Source organism: Diachasma alloeum, unplaced genomic scaffold, assembly GCF_001412515.2.
Source record: "Diachasma alloeum isolate Michigan unplaced genomic scaffold, Dall2.0 Dall_scaffold_00183, whole genome shotgun sequence".
NCBI lineage: Eukaryota > Metazoa > Arthropoda > Insecta > Hymenoptera > Braconidae > Diachasma > Diachasma alloeum.
The window spans coordinates 2,118,917-2,139,664 of NW_021680349.1; the positions used below are offsets into that span (position 1 = coordinate 2,118,917).

At 41.2% G+C, this 20,748-nt stretch overlaps 5 protein-coding genes across 8 annotated transcripts; all 5 read right to left on the minus strand.

Moving 5' to 3' along the window:
- Positions 1-133: 133 nt before the first annotated feature.
- On the minus strand, positions 134-2,886 carry LOC107046584. The gene is made up of 4 exons (XM_015269240.1): positions 2,722-2,886; positions 2,503-2,601; positions 1,263-1,742; positions 134-220 (listed from the first exon to the last, which is right to left on the minus strand). Exons 1-4 carry the CDS (start codon positions 2,884-2,886, stop codon positions 134-136), a joined length of 831 nt encoding a protein of 276 aa, XP_015124726.1.
- Positions 2,887-3,395: 509 nt separating this feature from the next.
- LOC107047964 (uncharacterized PE-PGRS family protein PE_PGRS54) lies at positions 3,396-6,797 on the minus strand. 2 transcript variants are annotated; one of them, XM_015270903.1, is made up of 4 exons: positions 6,697-6,797; positions 6,480-6,633; positions 3,736-6,368; positions 3,396-3,657 (listed from the first exon to the last, which is right to left on the minus strand). In XM_015270903.1, the coding sequence occupies exons 1-4, from the start codon at positions 6,769-6,771 to the stop codon at positions 3,613-3,615; spliced, it is 2,907 nt and encodes a 968-aa protein (XP_015126389.1). In that variant the 5' UTR covers positions 6,772-6,797; the 3' UTR covers positions 3,396-3,612. The 2 variants fall into 2 exon arrangements, with proteins under 2 accessions (XP_015126389.1, XP_015126388.1); XM_015270902.1 differs by having other exon boundaries at positions 3,736-6,633.
- A 569-nt stretch (positions 6,798-7,366) lies between these two features.
- Positions 7,367-10,408, minus strand: LOC107047854 (uncharacterized transmembrane protein DDB_G0289901). Of its 2 annotated transcripts, XM_015270733.2 has the most exons (9): positions 10,301-10,408; positions 9,677-9,964; positions 9,487-9,609; positions 9,263-9,394; positions 8,673-9,180; positions 8,086-8,411; positions 7,879-8,001; positions 7,623-7,760; positions 7,367-7,537 (listed from the first exon to the last, which is right to left on the minus strand). In XM_015270733.2, the coding sequence occupies exons 1-9, from the start codon at positions 10,385-10,387 to the stop codon at positions 7,514-7,516; spliced, it is 1,749 nt and encodes a 582-aa protein (XP_015126219.1). In that variant the 5' UTR covers positions 10,388-10,408; the 3' UTR covers positions 7,367-7,513. The 2 variants fall into 2 exon arrangements, with proteins under 2 accessions (XP_015126219.1, XP_015126209.1); XM_015270723.2 differs by having other exon boundaries at positions 8,086-9,180.
- Positions 10,409-10,565: 157 nt separating this feature from the next.
- On the minus strand, positions 10,566-15,918 carry LOC107047866 (uncharacterized PE-PGRS family protein PE_PGRS54). 2 transcript variants are annotated; one of them, XM_015270747.2, is made up of 6 exons: positions 15,681-15,918; positions 14,362-14,548; positions 13,052-13,260; positions 12,855-12,960; positions 12,338-12,675; positions 10,566-11,460 (listed from the first exon to the last, which is right to left on the minus strand). In XM_015270747.2, exons 1-6 carry the CDS (start codon positions 15,804-15,806, stop codon positions 11,404-11,406), a joined length of 1,023 nt encoding a protein of 340 aa, XP_015126233.1. In that variant the 5' UTR covers positions 15,807-15,918; the 3' UTR covers positions 10,566-11,403. The 2 variants fall into 2 exon arrangements, with proteins under 2 accessions (XP_015126233.1, XP_015126242.1); XM_015270756.1 differs by having other exon boundaries at positions 12,338-12,525; positions 15,681-15,917.
- An 852-nt stretch (positions 15,919-16,770) lies between these two features.
- On the minus strand, positions 16,771-20,334 carry LOC107046592. The gene is made up of 4 exons (XM_029126752.1): positions 20,272-20,334; positions 17,907-18,053; positions 17,457-17,826; positions 16,771-17,161 (listed from the first exon to the last, which is right to left on the minus strand). The coding sequence occupies exons 1-4, from the start codon at positions 20,332-20,334 to the stop codon at positions 17,016-17,018; spliced, it is 726 nt and encodes a 241-aa protein (XP_028982585.1). The 3' UTR covers positions 16,771-17,015.
- Between the last annotated feature and the right edge of the window lie 414 nt (positions 20,335-20,748).

A 20,748-nucleotide genomic window follows, 5' to 3' on the forward strand; every position in this document is an offset into this window, starting at 1 on the left:
AATAATTCTCTAGTGTAAGTACCCCATCGAATGTAAAATACCGAAGAATGAATGAGTTAAATTATCTAGAACATAAACTAAATGTATTTATTACCGAATGACTTATGGCCTACAATCTCATTATGGTATACACCTACTCCAAACCTATCAATTTTCCTCCAACTTGGTTCAGCGCGGCGGTGAGGCCTCTCGATGTTTTCTTCGCTGCATTCACCGGCAACTGCAATTACGACGTGAAGTTTATTAGGGGGTCGATTGATAAGACAACATGGACTGGCTGCACGACAGTTCTTCCTCGACAATTCACGCTCGAGAATTCGTACGGAGACAATCTTTAATAACAATGTCATTTGATGAATTGAAGTTATTATCAAAATTTATGAGTGGTATCAACAACCGGAATTTTGTAAGACCAATTAAAGTCAAGTTCTCACAAAAAAACAACCTCGTTGCTCGCGAATGGAAGCATTGTATTGGGTAAATCCAAAATCTCCAATTTTTGTGTCAGTATAATGAATTTTGGCCTCTGGAGTTCGAATATGCTATTGTTCAGACTATGACGATACCTGACGAAATAATTGTTTAAATGAACCCAATTGCGATTTAAGATATTCTTCCCAATGCAACTTTGATCGAATTCGATCATGAGATCGATTGCATCGTCTGTTGCTGAAAAAAGTCATTTTGAAACGAATTTTCAAGGAAAGGTAAACAATTTTAACGTCGGGGCAATGTTCAAGGAGTCATTGATTGAATTGAATTTAAAATACATCGTCATAGAAATTCCATTCGGAAGCAAATTGTTAGTTTATTTGCAAAAATATATTGACTATATTGTGACGAAAGCAAAATTCCTTGGAATTTCAGTGGAAGCGTTACTTGTTAGAAATTTCCAGAACTCTTACTAAAAATTTCAGTAAAATTTTTTTAACAATGTATGCGAGAATTCACGATATTATATGCGATGTCTCAAAAATGTTTAAATTCGTTAATAGCGACCTGTGGAATTCACCCGAATTTTCTCATGCCCTCCACACAAGGGCCATCGACGAAGAGGAATACACTGATAGAACGGTTTAGTCGAACCAAACGAGACTTTTTAACAATTACCACGATTCGTTAACTATTGACGAATCGCGGTAACAGTTAAGAAGCCTCATTTGATGCAACTGAATCCTTCCACCTTTTCTATCAGTGTAGGAAGACGTGTCTTCGGGTGAATTGTCGGAGAAGACATGGGCTTTCGCTACCCCCGGACTTACGTCAACCGCGGAATTCAAAAAATTGCTGAGGGCCTCGAAGCCGTTGACGAGAGCCCTCCCAACGCCACTGAACTTATCCCCCGAGTTTCCGTACTTCTCCTCCTCCGTCGTTCGGTCCAACAGAGGTTTGGGCGCGAACATGGCCTGCAGTAAGTCCTGCACTGGCGTTTTCTTCTTTATTTCAAAGAGAGATTGTCCAGCTTCCGTCTCGAGACGAACAGTCTCTCGAGTTTTCGGAGGAAAAAAGTCGGAGATTGGACTAGTTTTGACTGGAGTCCCACTAAACGCCTCGATTGTGCTCCTCTTCACAGTTCTCTGCGGTTCAGATTTTTCCGACACTTTCGCTTCCAATTTCTTCGGCTCGACCTTCTTCAGAGCGCGCTCCTGCGATTTTTTAGCCTCAACCTTCTTTATGATTTGCTTCGCTTCTCTCGCCGCCAGAACCGCAATCACCTTGTTTGAGGCTTCACTCGTGAACTCCTGAAAATCATCATAATGGTTGTGGATAAATATTCAGGGGAGGGGCGAGAGCTGAGCATTTCGCAAGTGCCTTTTAGTCTTTTGTATGCTAAACGCCTTGACGGTTTGTTGTGAAATTCGTTAAGCATCTCCTTTGGTCAGTTATACTGCCTATGAAATTTGTTCTAGAATTCGCTGGCTACGATTGATAGTTTATTAGCGTCGTGATTGTTGATCACCTCGAAGCATTTTTCATGTCGACTATATATCAATGAATTGTGAAAGTATTCTGAAGGAATATGAAGTGATATTTTTATTTAAGAGGTGCATGCTTGAGGGAACTTTGATTGTTGTTACGCAGAGGAAAAGTTACTGAATTATATTGAGGGAGGACTATCAATTTCGGGGATGAAAGAGATTTCAGAAATGAGTAGATCAATTTTAACACGGAAATAGTCATCAATTCATGAATGAAAACGAGAACTACATCGAGATCGGATTGTAAATTTCGGAGATGAAAGACATTTTAAACACGAGAACGAGAGAACGAGGACGAGAATGTTCTAAATTAAACAACTAAAATTTTATTAAAATAAAGGGACAATTGCAGAATGTCAACACAAATTTCTGAGAATTAAAACATATACATCTGATTTTCAAGAACAATCTTAGCATAAATTGAAATTCTATGTTCACGACATTTAACACGAGAGAGTTTTAATTTCTTTTCAACTGAAAACTTTTTCTTTACGTAATTTTTGAAAAGTTAAAATACAGTTACCTCCGCCCGTTCGGCAATGATGTTTCTAGCCATCATTGCAAAATTCACTAATCTCCCTCTGCCGATTCTTAGTGCGTCCATAATTTGGCCTAATAGGTCCTACAACGGATAATTCCAGGAGGTACTTGAATTTTATTTCTCCAAAATAGCTTCATTATCCTATTGATTGACATCAAGAGGTGACAGGGATCATTGAAATATCTCATGATTGATCATTACCATGCCGCGTTCCCACTTCGATGCAGTTCTTATGATGTTGTTATCCCCAATATCATGCGGCTTATCCAGCGAAATTTTTGTCGGCCCATTTGTAGGCCTCGAGGACACTAGACCAGCAGTGAAAATCGCCGCAAAGACAAGTGTGCAACAATACTTTGAGGACATCTTTCATTGATGTTTATTGATTGGAAAATTACCAGCGCCTCTTGGCCTATTTACATGCGACTCATGAGCGCTAAAAAATCACGGTTCGAGAGCACACTGCACCACGCACAGTTGTCCAGAGACTGACTCTCTTCGGTGAGTCCCCGGGCGTCGGTATCTTACAACATCTTCGGTGTGTACTTTCTCTTTCAACGTTTTTCCCCGCGCAAGTTCAAAGAATTCAGGCACGATCGTGTACACTACACCTGTGGCATTCAAAAATTCAACTTTCATCGGTGGGAGATGGGTAATGCCGAGAGTAAGTACTGTAACATTAACATGTGAATGGGCGATCACTGAGAAGAAAATACAATTCTGCCAATCAAATTTGTTCCAGAGGAGAATTTACAGGCAAATTTTGTATGGAAATTTCTGGCGTTTGTTTGTCTGACACAAATTTCATTGGCAGAATTATATATTTTTTTCTCAGTGATATCATCATGACTTCGGGAATAATTGCTAAACGTAGAGTACTTATTAAATGGTTTATTCAGTGGAAGTATTTCTCCAAAATTGGTACAAGGTTTTGAGCTGTCAATTTTTCTACTTGAATCGACGAATCCATAATTCAACGAGGTGTCAAAGTTGGTTTTGAAATACATCCGGGTATTGATTGATCAAAGAATTTCTTTTTATTGATTGGCGATATCGTCCAGTGCGGTTGGAGAGATCCTGCTGGCATATAATTTATGTGAAGAGAGAGCCCAAAAGCGTTAAGGGTGTCAAGGGTATCTGTGAATGTAATCGAGTATTAATTACGTCTTACTAAAATATCGATGAAGGACGGATAATTGGAAAGAAAATGCTCACAAGTGCGAGACCGAGGAGTCCCGTTACACTGGAGTCTGGGCCGGAGCTCTCTTCGCTTGCGGAGTTGCCGTCACCTCCAGATAATTCCTCACTGGAGCTTGAACTACTGGAACTGTCCTGATCCCCCGCGTTGGGTTCAGAATTGTTTCCACCTGCTGGTTGCCCCGAGCCTGGGCCAGCTGAATCATTACCTCCTCCTTCCGACCCTGGAGAAGGTGAATCATCGCCTCCTGGACCACCCGCACCTGAACCTGCAAATGAATTATTATCTTTCGGGACTTCTCCCCCTGAATTGGAGCCAGCTGAATTGTTACTCCCAGGACCACCTGCACCTGGGCTGGATTCTTCCTCACTGGAGCTTCCAGTGACTTCTGCACTTCCTCCGCCCGATCCTCGATTACCTGAATCACTGCCTCTTGGACTTCCTGACCCTTCACCGCCCGCTCGATCATTATTACCTCCTGGTCCTACTCCACCTGACCCTGAACCGGGGGCGCCATCATTATCACCATCTGGGCCTGCTCCATCAGACCCTGAACCAGTCGCGCCATCATTATCACCATCTGGGCCTGCTACACCCGACCCTGAACCGGCTGCGCCATCATTACGACTACCTGGTCCGTCTTCACCTGAACCAGAACCGGCAGTTTCATCATTATCACCATCTGGGCCTGCTCCACCTGACCCTGAACCGGCAGTTTCATCATTATCACTATCTGGGCCTGTTCCACCTGACCCTGAATCGGCCGCGCCATCATTATCACCATCTGGGCCTGCTCCACCTGAACCTGAACCGGCCACACCATCATTACGACTACCTGGTCCGTCTCCACCTGAACCGGAACCGGCAGTTCCATCATTATTATCACCTGGTCCTGCTTCACCTGACCCTTTACCGTCCGCTCGATCGTTATTACCTCCGGATCCCCCTCCACCTGATCCTGAACCGACCACGCCATCATTACGACTATCTGGTCCATCTTCACCTGAACCGGAACCGGCAGTTTCATCATTATCACCATCTGGGCCTGCTCTACCTGACCCGGAACCGGCCGCGCCATCATTATCACCATCTGGGCCTGCTACACTTGACCCTGAACCGGCCGCGCCATCCTTACGACTACCTGGTCCGTCATCACCTGAACCGGAACCGGCAGTTTCATCATTATTACCATCTGGTTCTGCTCCACCTGACCCTTCACCGTCCGCTCGATCATTATTACCTCCGGATCCCCCTCCACCTGATCCTGAACCGGCCGCGCCATCATTACGACTATCTGGTCCGTCTTCACCTGACCCTGAACCAGTAGTTCCATCGTTAATAGTTCCTGCTCCTCCTTCACCTGATCCTGAACTAGCGGAGTTACTCTCTCTCTCACGGCTATCTTCTTCCCCTGAGCTTGAGCTGCTACTGCCAAAACCCGGGATAGCATTCACAATTCGCCCAACAATACCTTCACCGGAATTTTGTGAGTCTGACCCTGGGCCACCTGCATTATTCTCCCCCAGGTCAGTCGAACCATTATCATTTGATCCATCATCCGGACCGGCTTCATTACTAGCGTTTTCACCTGATCCCCGATCGGACGTTCCGTCATTATTTCCTTGGGACCCTGAACTACCCCGTTCGTCATTTCGAATTCCTGGTCCTTCTTCACCCGATCCGGAACCGACCACTCCGTCATTACTATCCCCTGGTTCCCCTCCGCCTGACTCGGAACCAGACGAATTATTGTCTCCATCGGAGCTATCTTCTTCTCTTGAGCTCGATCTCCCACTCCCAAAACCAGGGATAATATTCTCTATACGCCTAACGATACCTTCATCAGAATCTTGTGAGTCTGCTCCTGGATCGTCTGCATTACTCCTCCCCGGCCCAGCCGAACTATTATCTGATGAACTTGACCCTTGACCAGCCGCTTCATCGTTATTACTTCCTACCCCTTCTCCGCCTGCCCTTGAACCAACCGCGTCACCATTATTACCCTCTGGTCCTCCTTCACTTGATCCTGGACCGGCCATCCCATCATTGCTACCCCCTGGTCCTCCTTCCCCTGACTCAGAACCAGACGAATTACTATCTCCATCGGAGCCATCTTCTTCTTTTGAGCTAGATCTCCCGAAACCAGGGATAACATTCTCTATACGCCTAACGATACCTTCATCAGAATCTTGCGAGTCTGCTCCTGGATCGTCTGCATTACTCCCCCCCGGGCCCGCCGAACTATTATCTGATGAGTTCGACCCTTGATCAGCCGCTCCATCGTTATTACTTTCTGGCCCTCCTCCATCTGACCTTGAACCGGCCGCACCATCATTACTACCCCCTGGTCCTCCTTCGGAGCCATCTTCTTCTCTTGAGCTAGATCTCCCACTATCGAAACCAGGGATGCCATTCACTATACGCCCAACGATACCTTCATCAGAAGCTTGAGAGTCAGCTCCTGAGTTGTCCACATTACTCCCCCCCGGGCCCGAACTATTATCATCCGATCCACTATTCGAATCAACGTTTCTACCAGCGTCTTCACGTGATCCTTGACCACCCGCTCCGTCATTATTAGTTCCTGGCCCTCCTTCATCTGACCTTGAACCGGCCGCATCGTCGTTACTACCCCCTGATCCTCCTCCCCCTGACCCGAAACCAGACGAATTATTGTCTCCACCGGAGCCATCTTCCTCTCTTGAGCTTGATCTGCTACTCCCAATACCGGGGATCGCATTTACTATACGCTTAACGATACCTTCATCCGAATCTTCCGTATCTGATCCTGGGCCACCTGCATCGGTACCCTCCGAGCCAATCGAACCATTGTCACCTGGTCCTCCATTCGGAGCACTCAAGCCAAGGATTACACTTCCAAGGCCGTCGCCTATACCTCGCAATCCGCTAAACGGCTACAGAATTGAAAAATTATTTTATGAGAAAAAAAATGAGACCGGGAGAATAAGTTCACTCACATCTCGTATAAATTGAGGTGCCCCATAACAATCGGCCACAAAGATGACGAGAAATATCAACAGTACTCTCCGCATTTTTATGACTGCTTTCGACAGTGGAATCGAAGAAATTGAGGGCTGTTCCCCGATCATTTTCACAAGCATTTATTGTTATCACCTTTGCCTTTGTTATTGCGGGCAGTCGCTCAATTCGTCTTCTTTTCGATAACTACGGACAGGTCGAGCTGAGTCATTACTACTTATTTATTGTTTTTGCTTTCGTAGAGCGTGAAAGTGTGGGAAAAACATTTACCTCTCTCAACCGGTGCATTTTTTTCAACAATTAGCTGTTCAATGATGAACTAATCCGTTTTCACATGAACTTTTATCACCAAAACTGAGCAAGACTTCCAAAAAATGACAAAAAGGAAACGAAAAATTCATAAGGGAAAGAAAAAGCAAGAAAAACTTTTTTTCAAGGATTGGTGACTCATGTGGCTACCCACCGCGCTTATCAGACGTGTCTTTTGATTGATGGAAATTGGTATGTGTGACCTGCGCAAGTACAACCGAATAGAAAAAAAGAAATAATGACACGGGAATTGTTGACGCATGAATCATGAAGCATTACTCAGCAATGCAACGATATTACACGAGTTGCATTAAAATTTCATTTGAATTCAGACGAAAGTCAAGGGTTGTGAATATTTTTATTTCTTCTCAGAGTTACGATTACATGATTCATAAAAACTGTACGAGTTATCCAACAGATGCATAATTCCTCGATGAGACTCCTCACCTAAGACTGTCATGTAATTGTCATCTTAGAGAGGAGATTTTATCCAAACACACGGAACGGTGCCTATAATTATGAAACAACAGATTATTGATCATTTTGAAATAGATTAATTGGTAAATCTCTCCCACGGTTAACAAAAAATACTCACAGTAACGATATCATCTGCGATTCCCAGAGCACCGGAGACAATTCCTCCACCTTTCTTGCCAGAACCGCTGGAACCACCGGAGGATCCTCCACCGCCCGAATTACTTTCCGTGATATCACCAAGTATACGGAAGGGTGTCTATAGAAAAACGATTGAAAGCATGTTTTATCATATGTTTAGGAATATGCAAAATATTGGTAACACGTGTTTGTATTTATATTTGCGAATGATTACGATAATAAGGAACAATCCTTACTGATATAATATCGTCTGCGAGTCCTACAGTTTTAGATATGATGCCTCCCCGACCGACTGTGTTTGAACCGCCAGACCCGCCAGAACCGCCACCTGTGAGTCCACCCAAGACACGGAACGGTGCCTGTTCACATGATTCGGAAATTATCAATGACTTTCATGGAGGACACGAACCAATAAGTCTAACGGCCGAATCAAATGAACTTACTGTGACGATATCGTCTGCAATTCCTACAGCGGTCGATATGATGCCCCCTTTGTTTCCGCCAGAACCGCTGTTTGTCCGGGAGCCTCCGGAACCGCCGCTGACTATCCCTCCGCCCCCAAAGCTCCCGCGAGAATCACCCCTCGTCCATGAACCGCCCGAAGTAGTGCCTGTCGTTATTCCTCCGCCGAAACTTCCACGAGATTCACCGCTGGTCCATGAACCGCCCGAAGTAGTGCCTGTGGTTATTCCTCCGCCGAAACTTCCACGAGAATCGCCGCTAGTCCATGATCCACCTGACGTTCCTTCTACTAAGTTTCCTCGAGAACCACCGCTCGTCCATGAACCGCCCGAAGTAGTGCCTGTCGTTATTCCTCCGCCGAAACTTCCGCGAGAACCACCGCTTGTCCATGAACCGCCTGAATTGGTACTCGTGGTTTTGTCTCCGTCGAAACTTCCACGAGATTCGCCGCTGGTCCATGAACCGCCCGCAGTAGTGCCTGTGGTTATTCCTCCACCGAAACTTCCACGAGATTCGCCGCTAGTCCATGATCCACCTGACGTTCCTTCTACTAAGTTTCCTCGAGAACCACCGCTCGTCCATGAACCGCCCGAGTTGGTGCTCGTGGTTTTGTCCCCGCCAAAACTTCCACGAGAGTCGCCGCTTGTCCAGGAACCGCCTGACGTAGTGCCTGTGGTTATTCCCCCGCCGGTACTTACACGAGAGTCTCCACTCGTCCATGAACCGCCAGAAGTGGTGCTCGTGGTTTTCTCTCCGCCGAAACTTCCACGAGATCCACCGCTAGTCCACGACCCGTCTGAACCGCCGCCAAATGATCCTCCTCCCACGAACTTTCCGCGAGAACCACCGCTCGTCCATGAACCGCCTGAAGTGGTGCTCGTGGTTTTCTCTCCGCCGATACTTCCACGAGATCCACCGCTAGTCCACGACCCGCCCGAACCGCCGCCAAATGATCCTCCTCCCTCAAATTTTCCACGAGAATCACCGCTCGTCCATGAACCACCGGAAGTGGTGCTTGTTGATTTTCTTCCGCCAGAACCGCCATCAAGGATTCCGCCCAAAACGCGGAAAGGTGTCTGGAGTTGATGAATATAATCGAAATATCATTTTTTCATCGAAAAATAAAATATCTCGATTACTAGAAATGAGAGTTCTCACCGAAACAATGTCGTCAGCAAGATCTACAGTTTTTGAGAGAACATTTCCAATGACTCCTTTACCTGACCCACCGCCTGACCCTCCTCCACCAGAACCGCCACCGAGGATTCCGCCCACTACACGAAAAGGTGTCTGGGAAAATGTTCAATAATTATTATTTACCCTTCACCTAGGATTGTAATGATGGATGAATCATTCTCATTATTCACAACAGGACAGCTCACCGATACAATATCGTCGGCAAGATCTACAGTTTTCGAGAGGACGTTTCCAACGATTCCTTTAGTAGAGCCGCCTGAACCCCTCGAACCCCCTTTACCGAGACCGCCCAATACACGAAATGGCGTCTGTAAACAGAGTTAACGAAGCATTAACGACCGCTCACTAAAAATCCTGTTGAATGCAGCAGCTTACTGAGACAATATCATCGGCCAAATCCACAGTCTTTGAAATTACATTTCCGATTACTCCGCCTTTGGATGAACCCCCAGAACCGCTGGTCCACGAACCCCCTGACGTACCGCCAGACCATGAACCTTTCGAAACACCGCCATGAGAGCCGCCTCCGCCCCGTGAGCCTCCTGAAACTCCACTAGTCCACGAACCGACTGATTCATCTCCGCCGAAGCCTCCATCCCCAGACCACGAACCTTCCCATTTAACATTCTTAAATGGAATGGTATATACCCCACCATCGTAGCCCTACAAAATAATTAACCAACTATCATTCAAAATCTCCATTCAATCTTCGAAATTTTCATCGACTCATTTATGTGAAATTCGAATTTTCAAACTTAAACAGTAATAATTAACAAATTGTTATTGAAAATTTCCGTTCAATCTCCAAAATTTTCAACTCATTTACATGAAACTCCCATGAATGACTTTATTCATAAACTCTACTAAAATCCGAATTTTTATGAGCATAAAACATAAAAAAATTGCAAAAAAATCACGGAATTATTTCTCATTATTTCTCTCTATGATTGATATATCACCGATCGTTCAAGATGATAAACTCAATAATTAAAAAGTTACCTCTGGTGCCGGCACAGATCTTCCATACGAATCGATCACGAAAGTGATCAAAACTAACAACCCTTCCCTCCGCATGTTGACGATCATTTCCACCAATGAATGAAACGATATTCACATCCTCCCCTTTTAAGCAATTCCCATCGCTGATTATTGAATGATTTATAGACTGCATTGATCACAATAAATGTCGTATAAAAATATGTTATTGTCGCCTCCTCGTTGTTCCCTCGGTCATGAAAAGAGGTTTGCGGATTAACTACTACCCTTTCTTGCTTCAAATTCATGTATTTCCACCTTAATATTAATACAATCATACGATTAGAGACGACTATTCTAAAAACATGACAAAACATGTCCAAAAAGATGACTTCACTAGGTCCCAAAGTTGATAAGAAACTCATTTAATTATCAAAGGACTAATCTATAGCCTGAAAAAATAGTCTGTTAATAGCCGAGTTATCAGACATGATTGATGCTCGCACTTGTATCTATTCTAGACATTATGCCTCAATAAAAAAAGTCGCTGATTAACGACGGTGAGGCGAAATAAATAAGAGCACAATAAGTTGTGTACGTCATGACTCGCATCAAGGACTTGGACAATTGGCGTCTTTCCATGGAAATCAAACTTTGGACATCGTTACGGCTCATTAGGCTCCCATTCCGCGTATCTAGTATCAAATCGTTCGACGAACATTACTCGGAATAATTCCAATTGACGTGAACAAATGCAGAGAGACTTCCAGCTATTGTAATCAGTAAATTATTATTACGATTTCTGGGGATTACAAAATGCCATGCGTAATATCACATCTCCTCAATGCGACAAGCGCCAAATTGCAATTTCTAATACTAAATTTTTCATTGATTTCGCTTTAAAGAAATGTGTTCATCCGGTGAATGCCTATTGTTTCTATTTCTCAATTTAATTCTCATATTATTGTTCGACATTTCGAGAATGGTGGAATTCAAATCAAGACAAAGAACGAGTTCCAGTTACAGTTAGAGAATAAAAATTTCATAAAGGAGAGTATTAAATTATTGTGCGTCCTTGGTGTCTCGGTAACGACGCGTAGATGTTCCTCAATGATTACAATGATGAATCAGCCCAGTTTGCTATTCAACAACTGGTTTACTGCCGTCAGAGTTGCAATGGGAATCTGAAAAATCGTGGAAGAAAATCATTAGCATTTTTTGTAGCCAGTGTCTGAACGAATTCACAATGTTAATCCATACGGGAAACGAGATGTTTAAATAAATGGTAAATTAGATGTATGTGAAAATGGTGATTAATTTATCAAATTGATTTCAGTTTCGGTACATGAAATGTCAGTGAAATATCCATCTTCTCTATAATAAAAAGATGGCCAAAGTGTGTCACGCGTCTATTTTCATCTCTCTTCTCTATAATAAAACGGAGACCAATACGAATATTTCTTACTTTTCGCTGAAATTGTTCGATGTTCAGTTAAAAATCTCTATAATAACAACGAAACGGCCAAAATGTGCCACGTGTTTATTTTCTTCTGTCGCCTCTAAAATAAAACGGAGACAAATAAGAATATTTCTCATTATTCACTGAAATTGTTTGAACAGCTGCGCAAAAATTTTTATCAACTATTCAACGTCCATCCTCCTAATTAACGTAAATTACGATGAAAATAATGAATCCCTTAATCGCCCCATCGTGTTGATATGCGCGCGGAGCGCGCATTCGATCTTGTCTGACCACACACGGGATTGTAACGCATCGATTTCAGTAGTGAAGTGGTAAACGGAGATAAGTCGACTTATCTCCCAGGAGTTTTTGAGGAATATTTCCAAATCTAAGGGAGATAGCGCAATTTTCGTAATTACATTTATTGTAGCACTCAATCGGCTCCACAAAAAAGGTTATAACAAAAATGTTGCTATCTCCCTTAGATTCCGAGATATTGATTGAAAACTGGTCAAAAGTCAAAATTGACTTATCTCCTTTTACCACATCGCTACTGATTTCAACTCCTCAAATCACTTCGACTTCTCCTGCGAACTTACATTGAAAATATCATCAAATACGGTGCGTCTAGCTGCATGTGGAGGTGGAGATGGACCACCAGGGGCAGCTCCTGGGGATACGGCGACACCCTTGTACCCAGTGGCGTCAGTAGCGACTCCTCCAGAGGCTCCCGCTCCCGCCGGCACCTCCGGACCTGCACTCCTCTCTACAATTCCCGCATCGAGTCCTGGAAGAGGTTTGTCAAGGCCCAGATCGGGGGTGAGTAGGTTCCCTGGGTATTGCTGTTGGGTCAATTTTTTTATAGCGAAATTGGTACAGAGTCTCTTCCTGCGACATCGCCTCGTGGGATAGGCGTATTGAGGTGCGTCAGTCACGACTGCAGAAGAACAAGAAATCGGGAAAATGTCCTCGAGTTTTGAAGTCATTTACAGGAAGGTTGAAACCCAATATCAATTCACTTGCAAATGAATGTTGATGAATCGATTGAGGTTTGTGAATTAATGAATTAATGCGACAGCGGGAGGAATTAATATTTCGCTGCATGGAATTATTTACCTGCGATCGGAATAGGCTCCACTGCATTAGCACTGTCATCTTGCGCAGCAGCTTCTCGCCTGATCAACTCAGGTTTGGAATCCGCAGGGGCCTGACTCACGTCGCTCTTTCAAAAGAAAGGAAAAACACGGTGATTAAATACGAAACGAAGTCCACTTATTTTAATTGACACAGTGGACTCTGATCTCTGAACTCACCTTCTTTGGAATTACTTGGATATTCGACTGATCAATATCAGGGACTCCAATGTCTTTGGTGACGATTCGCGTCTTTATTCCGTTGCTCGCTCCGGCGTAGAGTCTACCACCGTTGCCACCACCGTTTGATCCGTCTAAATTACCACCCAAACCCGCTGCGGCCTCGGGTAGACCGTTTCCTAGACCTGCACGAGCTCTCAATCCACCGGCTGGGGGAAATAACGGAATTACAAATGAAATTTCATTCAGGTGCTTTTGTTGGTTTGAGAGTGGGATTTTTTTCTTGAAGAATTTTAGTATAATTTGAGATGCGAAATAATAAAAGAAAACAAAAAGGAGAATTTCACAAGAATTAATTGATTATTAATTAATCATAAAAGTGAAGCCACACTGAAATCGGATTTTTGATAAAATTTTATTGCAGTTTTCAAGGGGAGGGAATTTTGTCTGTTTCACTTGAACATTTTGAAGTCAGAGAGGATTTTCTGTATATTGAAATAAAAATCATGCGATATTAGTGCATGTTTTGATAAAATTCATCGGCCTTGATCAATTAAAAACAACATTCACTCGATTTCCCTTGAATTAAGGATATTCAAGTACTTCGACGATTGGTTCTCCAGTAAAATTCTTTTTTAGAATGACTTTATTTTTGAATCTCGATGTAAAATAATTTCGAAGTTGCAATTTTTGAAAATTAAGTCCATTTTTATAAATAATTTATAAATCAATTTTCCACCATACAAAACATTTGCTCGAAACCGTAACAAATTTATTCATATTCAGAATTCTGCCAGAAATCGATTTCATTCCTAAAAAAATGAGTTTCCCGAATGTTTACACAATTTCAATTATTTATTTATCAAAAATGAATGTTTAAAAAAATAATTCTGTGCAAAATGTAATTTGAATGACGCCGAATATTCATGATTTTTTCAAATTTTTCTCACGCAATTTAAGTGACAATTCAGTAATTGAAAATGGCTGAATCAATAGTGAGAAAGATAGTTGAATATCCTTAAATTGAATTTTCAATTGAACACTTGATGACATCGGCAAAAAATCAGATAATTTCATTAAAAAATGCGTTAATAGGTCTGCCTTTCTCTGCGAAAATTGCCCATAAATCCTCTCATAAATTTTCTGTTGTTCTCGTGCTGCATTTTCGTGCAATGCAGCGCGTTCATAAAAATATCACTAACAAATAATTATCCCTCACCTCTCCCCTAACTCCAAATGCAAAACCGATTCGAATTCCCACTATATAATGAATTATGTATCACCGGAATTTTTCAATTGCATCACTGTACCTCCTTTGTCTCCCCCCAAGGCTCCGCCGATGTCGGCGGAGGCATGAGGTCCAAACGGTGTGCCAACTCCCGCGTAAAGTCCTCCCCTAGTCCCAGACCCCCCGAGAAGCCCCCCTAGTCCAGCCTCCGCGTGATACCCAGCGAAATTCACCCTAACTCCCCCATTCTTGAACTGCAGGAAGGGCAGCTGGAAATTAGAAGTGGATCGTCAGTAAAAACTTCCGTCTGTTATGCAACGATCTCTGAATTCCTTCACTCACAACACGTAGACTTAGTGAAAAAAGACATAATAATTGCGTTTTCTGATTTTTTAATTATTGTGATTAGCCTCTATTTCATATTCATGAGTGAGGTACCATTTTTCCGAACAAAGCGACGATTCTTCTGGAAGATAATAAAACCTTAGACTTTAAACGGAAATTGTGCAATGTGAACACGAAAAATTACTGTTTATTGAATGAAAATAGTGAAGTTTGAAGTACGACATCGCGAAACGAAATCTTAATCCAATAAAATTGATGAATGCATTCAGAGAAATTTGTTGATTTAATTGAATGCACTTTGATTGAATCGAATAAATTAATGTCTTCAAATAGTTTTTTTAATATAAATTATTGTTTCTTATTAACATGTCATAATCCATTAATATGGACTGAATGAATTATTCATTTCGTATAATTGAAACATTTCCGTGGAAATGAATAGAAAAATTTCAAATAAAAGTTTTCATTGGATTAAAAAAAACACGTTATTCTTGAAAAAAACGTAATTTCTCCGAGGGTTTATCAATTGAAATACCGCAACTGTATTGACAAATCATAATTAAGAAATCAGACAACTGCCCCTGTCAATATAATCAAGCCGTTACACATCGATCAAGACTAAAATTGATGAATAAACCCTGAGAAATGTTTTATTTGAATTAAAGTAATTTTAACGGAATTGAATAAATGGGTTTATTAAAATAAATCAAATACATCGTTTATTTATTGTAATAACCCATTCATATGGAATAACTTCATTATTCATTTCATACAATTAGAACATTTCTATTGAAACGAATAGAAAAATTGAGAATAAAAACTTTTATCGAAATTCAGCCATTTTATTGACAAATCGTAATCAGGAAATGAGACACTTGTTTCTGTCGCTATAATTAAGCCTTATCGATTGATCTCAATGAGTTACCTATCGATCAAGACTGATGATCTCAAAAGGGAAAGCAGGAGACAATTTCACAATAAACTGGAAAATTACGTCTGAACGCTGGTCCGGCTAATGAACTCCGGAGAACAAAAGAATAGTGGAATAAAACTCACGTTGAAGAGCGATTTATCGTCCTGATCCTTGACCGGCTCCTCGGGCTCCTCCGGCAGGGGCTGCCCGGCCGACAAATTCGCGGATATCGATATCATGATGAGAATAATGCATCTGTTCCTGATCATCTTTATAACGAAACTGACAACAGAGTGACTCGGCGTCTAGTGTGATCGCGTCGAGGCCGGTTTCTTGCGACGAGAATACTTTCCACTGGGAGAAGGGAACCTCCTCGCGGTGGGGCTGGGAGGCCAATCATACGAGGGAATAAAAATATGAGAGACAAAGAAAATTGTCTGGGGGTTTTTATCTGCGTTGCAGCGAGCAAAAAAACGATTTACATGAACGGAAAAAATCTTGGCACAATTTTTTTTAAATCATTCATTTATTTTGATCCTCTGCGTTATTCCACAAGTTATTTTGAAATTATTCGGGTGAATTATTTGGTCTTTGCGAATTTTAGTTTTTAATTTTTTTTTTAGAAAAAAAAGTTTTGTTTTTCAGGGAAATGGCACTGATTTTCGGGGATTTATCCCAGTTTTTAGGGATTCGTAACTGTGAAATTCAGTGAGTGTAAAATTCGGAAATGAATCTATCAATAAATTTCAGTGATAAAAATCACTGATGATCAGGGTTATTCCAGTCGGTGACAGATTCCCGAAAATTAGTGTAATTTGACCTTGAATATTCATATTTTGGTTGAAAATTCATAAGTTTCAGTGAATTTTCAGTGACATCTGAAATTTCGTGATTTTTCCCCCCTAAATCACATTAATGTCATTCTCCTGATCATTACTAGTCAAATGTAATGAAATTTCAATTTTTTATTAACAATGTTGTGGGGTTTAGACGATAAAAATAACGATGGGAGAGATGAGTAAATAGTATATATTTGGCATTCACGACAGGTCACTGGCACTTGAATAATGAGCCATAAAAATTTAGAAGTTATTCCCCTGATCACGTCCGACATCTTTGTTTATCTCATTCATAAATTCGGATTCAATACTAAAATAAATGAACAAAATGATTTGTTTCCACAGTTTTATAAACAGTTCAACTCATTTTTATACAAAAAAAAGTCTCGTCGATGCTGGAAAATTTCCAACTCATTAAATTATGAGATTCATATGTAATGGATTGTTTATGTACAATTGTAATCACGAGGTTCTGAGAGCTGGCTTAATCCAATTGCGTCAGCAATCACTGGTATGAAAAATTATACTGCAAATCACTGTTATTTTGCTGAGGTTTTTCTGCAGGTGACGCATCAATTTCATGTTTCGACATTGAAGATGTTTGTCGGGATTTTTTTACGGAGAAGAGCAAACTCTGTATCAATATCTAGGGGCGATTTTGTTTTGGATCTGAAGGGGCCTTCGAGTTGGTTGGAACCAGGAGAAAAAACCTCCCTGCGGGGCGACGTCGTCGAGGTTCTCGGTTACTTCGTAGGGGTGATTATTCCCTCCGAGAATCTGCGGAGCTACAGAATAAAAGAAACTATCTCAATTAATTAATTTCAAAAATAGAGATGTCGATAAACAAAAATAAGAGAGAATGGAAAAATGGTTTTTTTGAATTAAATGAATTTTATTTGAGTCAAATAAATCGTAAATTCATTTTTCAATAATGACTAATTCTTTCTCTCAATGAAGATTCTTTTTCAATCTGCTGAATGAATTTTGATTTATCCAAATCCTATCACTTGATCAGGGGATACTGACGATTGGAACCAGTTCATTTTCCCTCATTTCCTTAAATTAATTTCAATTCTACACCTCCATGGCTGCCATGACCATGCCCATGACTCCCGAAATGCCCTCCATGGCTGCCCTGCCCGTGATTGTGCCCCCCTAGCTGTTGAAAATGCCCGCCATGAGGTTTCTTCTTCTTCTTTTTCTTCTGATGCCCCCCGAAGAGATTCCCATGACTATGACCGCCATGAAACCCCCCATGACCGCCGAAATGCCCCCCGTGACCGCTGAACAGCCCCCCGTGACCGACCAAAACATCGGCAAAGGCCTCAGTCCAGGCGAGAGGATCATAAATCGAGTGGTGCCTTCTGCCTTCCGCCTGCGCGTCCGGAGGAGTCTGCTGACGCTTCAGCCTCTGCAATCCTCCGACACGCTCTTTTTTCTCGAAATGTTGCTGCGAATAACAATGCCTCGATTTATAAATTTAAATTTGCAAGAGTTTATGGGAGTATTATTGACGGAAGTGCGTGGAACCTTGCGACGTTGTATTTCCAATTCTCGGATTGTCATGAGCTCCTCACGTTTGGGATCTCCTATTGTATTCTGATCAGAGCCTCTGGACTGGGGAGGGTACCGGTCTTTTATGAGATTACCAACTGCGTGGAGAGTTTGAACCGGAATCTATTGAATGCATAAAGAATGTTTATCTATTCTTCGTTTTATTGAGAATTTAATTCTTTCCTAAATTTTTTGGAACTATTTCTAAATTATTTTTTGTTAACGTTCAGGGAATTTCGGTAAACTAAAAATATTTACAGAAGTCCATCGGACAAGTCTGTGGGAATTCTTCACATTTGACGAAATTAAATTGTCTCGTGAAAAAAAAGTATTCAAACCATTTGAAATGGAAATTTGAATTTAAAAAAACAAATCAGTAGCGAAGTGGTAAAACGGTTTAAGTCGATTTTGACTATTGGCCAGTTTTCAGTGAATATCTCGGAATCTAAGGAAGATAGATAAATTTTTGTCAAGACCTTTTTTGTAGCACTCAATTTGCTCTAGAAAAAGGGTTATTATGAAAATTTCGTTACCTCCTTTGGATTCGGAGATATTGTTCAGAAACTCAACTAAGAGATAAGTCGACTTAGATCGCTTTACCACTTCGCTACTGAAATAAATGAAATTAATTAAAAATTCAATGAATTTGTCTTATCGCGATTTTTCATTGAAAATAGAGAATTATCTGGTTAAAAATATTATTAATTAGAATTCTGGTGGAAAAATCAGGTAATTCTTGAGTGATTTCGATAGGTGAGAATAATTTTTTGATGGATAATACCTAAATGGCATATTAATATTGTTAAAATCCATGCCTTGAATTCCGAATTTTATTGATGATACCCAATATCAATTTTCCTATTAAAGTCACCAATACTTTTCTCTCCTTTTTTTTCAACATCGTCTAAACCTGAACTTTCATCTCTAATATTTCAACCTCGAGTTCTCGCATTCTAGACGTCATATAGGGAAAAATGGGGTAAAATGGACTCTTTTGTCTTTGTTAAATGTTCATAACTCACGAATAAATTTATCAATTGAGCTCAGTCTAGGGTCATTCCAAAGGGACAGGACTGTATTTTCCATTCGAGTAAAAATAATTCCATTTTATGAAGAATTCAATGTCTCATCAACGTTTAAGTAAAAGTGACGAGTGTCGATTCTGCCCCACCCACCACTACATCATCTTAAAAAAACTCACATCGAATACTTTATTAATCGTTTCTCCATTGCTAGGATAAAAGGATTGAGCGGCGGCTGAAGTTCCTTGAATCACTGCTATTGGAATCTGAAAATTGAATTAATGAATTCAACACGAATTACACACTAAGTTCGATTGAACTGAATACTCAAAAAAATTATTATCCACAATCGCTAACTCCAATAAACGACTACATTAATTGCACTCATTCCATGATTTAACTTCGTTAATTGCATTCATTACCTTTATTGAACTCCTACGCGGAAAGAAAAGGTGAATAAAAATTACCTAGAAAATAGTCTCAAATTTTACTGTACGAAAAATAATCGTGGAAATGTAAAAATACCTGTTTGTGGTGGATATTTTACGATTTGTCCAGTAAAAAAACACCTCTATGGATGTTTATAAATTATTCTTCTGTCATTACAAATTCCCACACCGGTAGGCTATTTTTTTCTTGCACCCATTCGAAGGTCATGGGGGCGAATGGAAGTGAAATTTAACCGAACGCGTTCGACAAAAAATCATTCTCCGTAACAGAAAAATTTTACACAATATTGAGCAATCATTCACGTTCACTGGGATAATTTTTTATGGAATGCAGGGTAAATTTTACTGTTTCGGCACAAATTTCCCTCATGCTCAGTAAATTCTCCCGGCCCAACAAAAAAATTCACTATTCGTCTCGTTCTTTTCCACGATTACTTGATGTATTCGGTAATTTTCCTCTGTTTTCCGTGAACGACAATAATTCATTTAACATCAAATCCTTTAAAATAACAAAAAGTGGAGTAAAAATCGAAGCGAAGATTTAACGAATTCCACTTAAATATTCATATATTTTGGTTCATTGAAATTATTTCCTTTCCAAATTGTAATTCACCAAATGAATATTATTTGCAAAATGGTAGGCAGTGAGAATAAATTAAAGACAACAAATCCCTCAACATAAACCCGAAAATACCTGAAAAATACTGTCAACAGTTGAGGGATTGACTCCACTGGGTCTCGTGGGCTTCCCAGGAACTCCCGAATCATCATAACTAATGGGTCTTCGTCTCCTCGCCGCCCCCTCGAACAGAAAACCCTAAACACTTCATTAACTCCCAAACTTCATCCTCCACCTTCCTCAGTACTCACCTGTTGACCTAGGACCCCACAAATAACAGTAACAAAAAATAATCCGAGAAAGCCCCGGACCATTTTCCTGCACTGACTCCACTATCGCAAAGTTAAAAATGTCTCTACCACAAAAAATTGATGACTAACGATGAAAAATGATGATTAACTATGAACTTTAATCAAAGGAATAATTTCTCGATCCTTTCCTTCGGACTAAAACAGAGGATTTGACCTGCAGATCACTCTTTCCTCCTGCTATATATTTGCAAACCCCTTGAGACCTCGTATTGGCCCACGCCAAATGTCAAAAGCAGCCAATCGTGATGCTCCCGCTTTCTCCTCTCTCAGAATTCCCATTTATTCTTCAGTTACAATTTGATATTTGTGATAAACATCGAGTGGGCGCAGCTGGCCGCATGTAGGTCGGCTTACGCAAAATTAAAGACCCCAAACTCGTAAAATACGTAACGCCATGACGCGCATGCTATTCGCCAC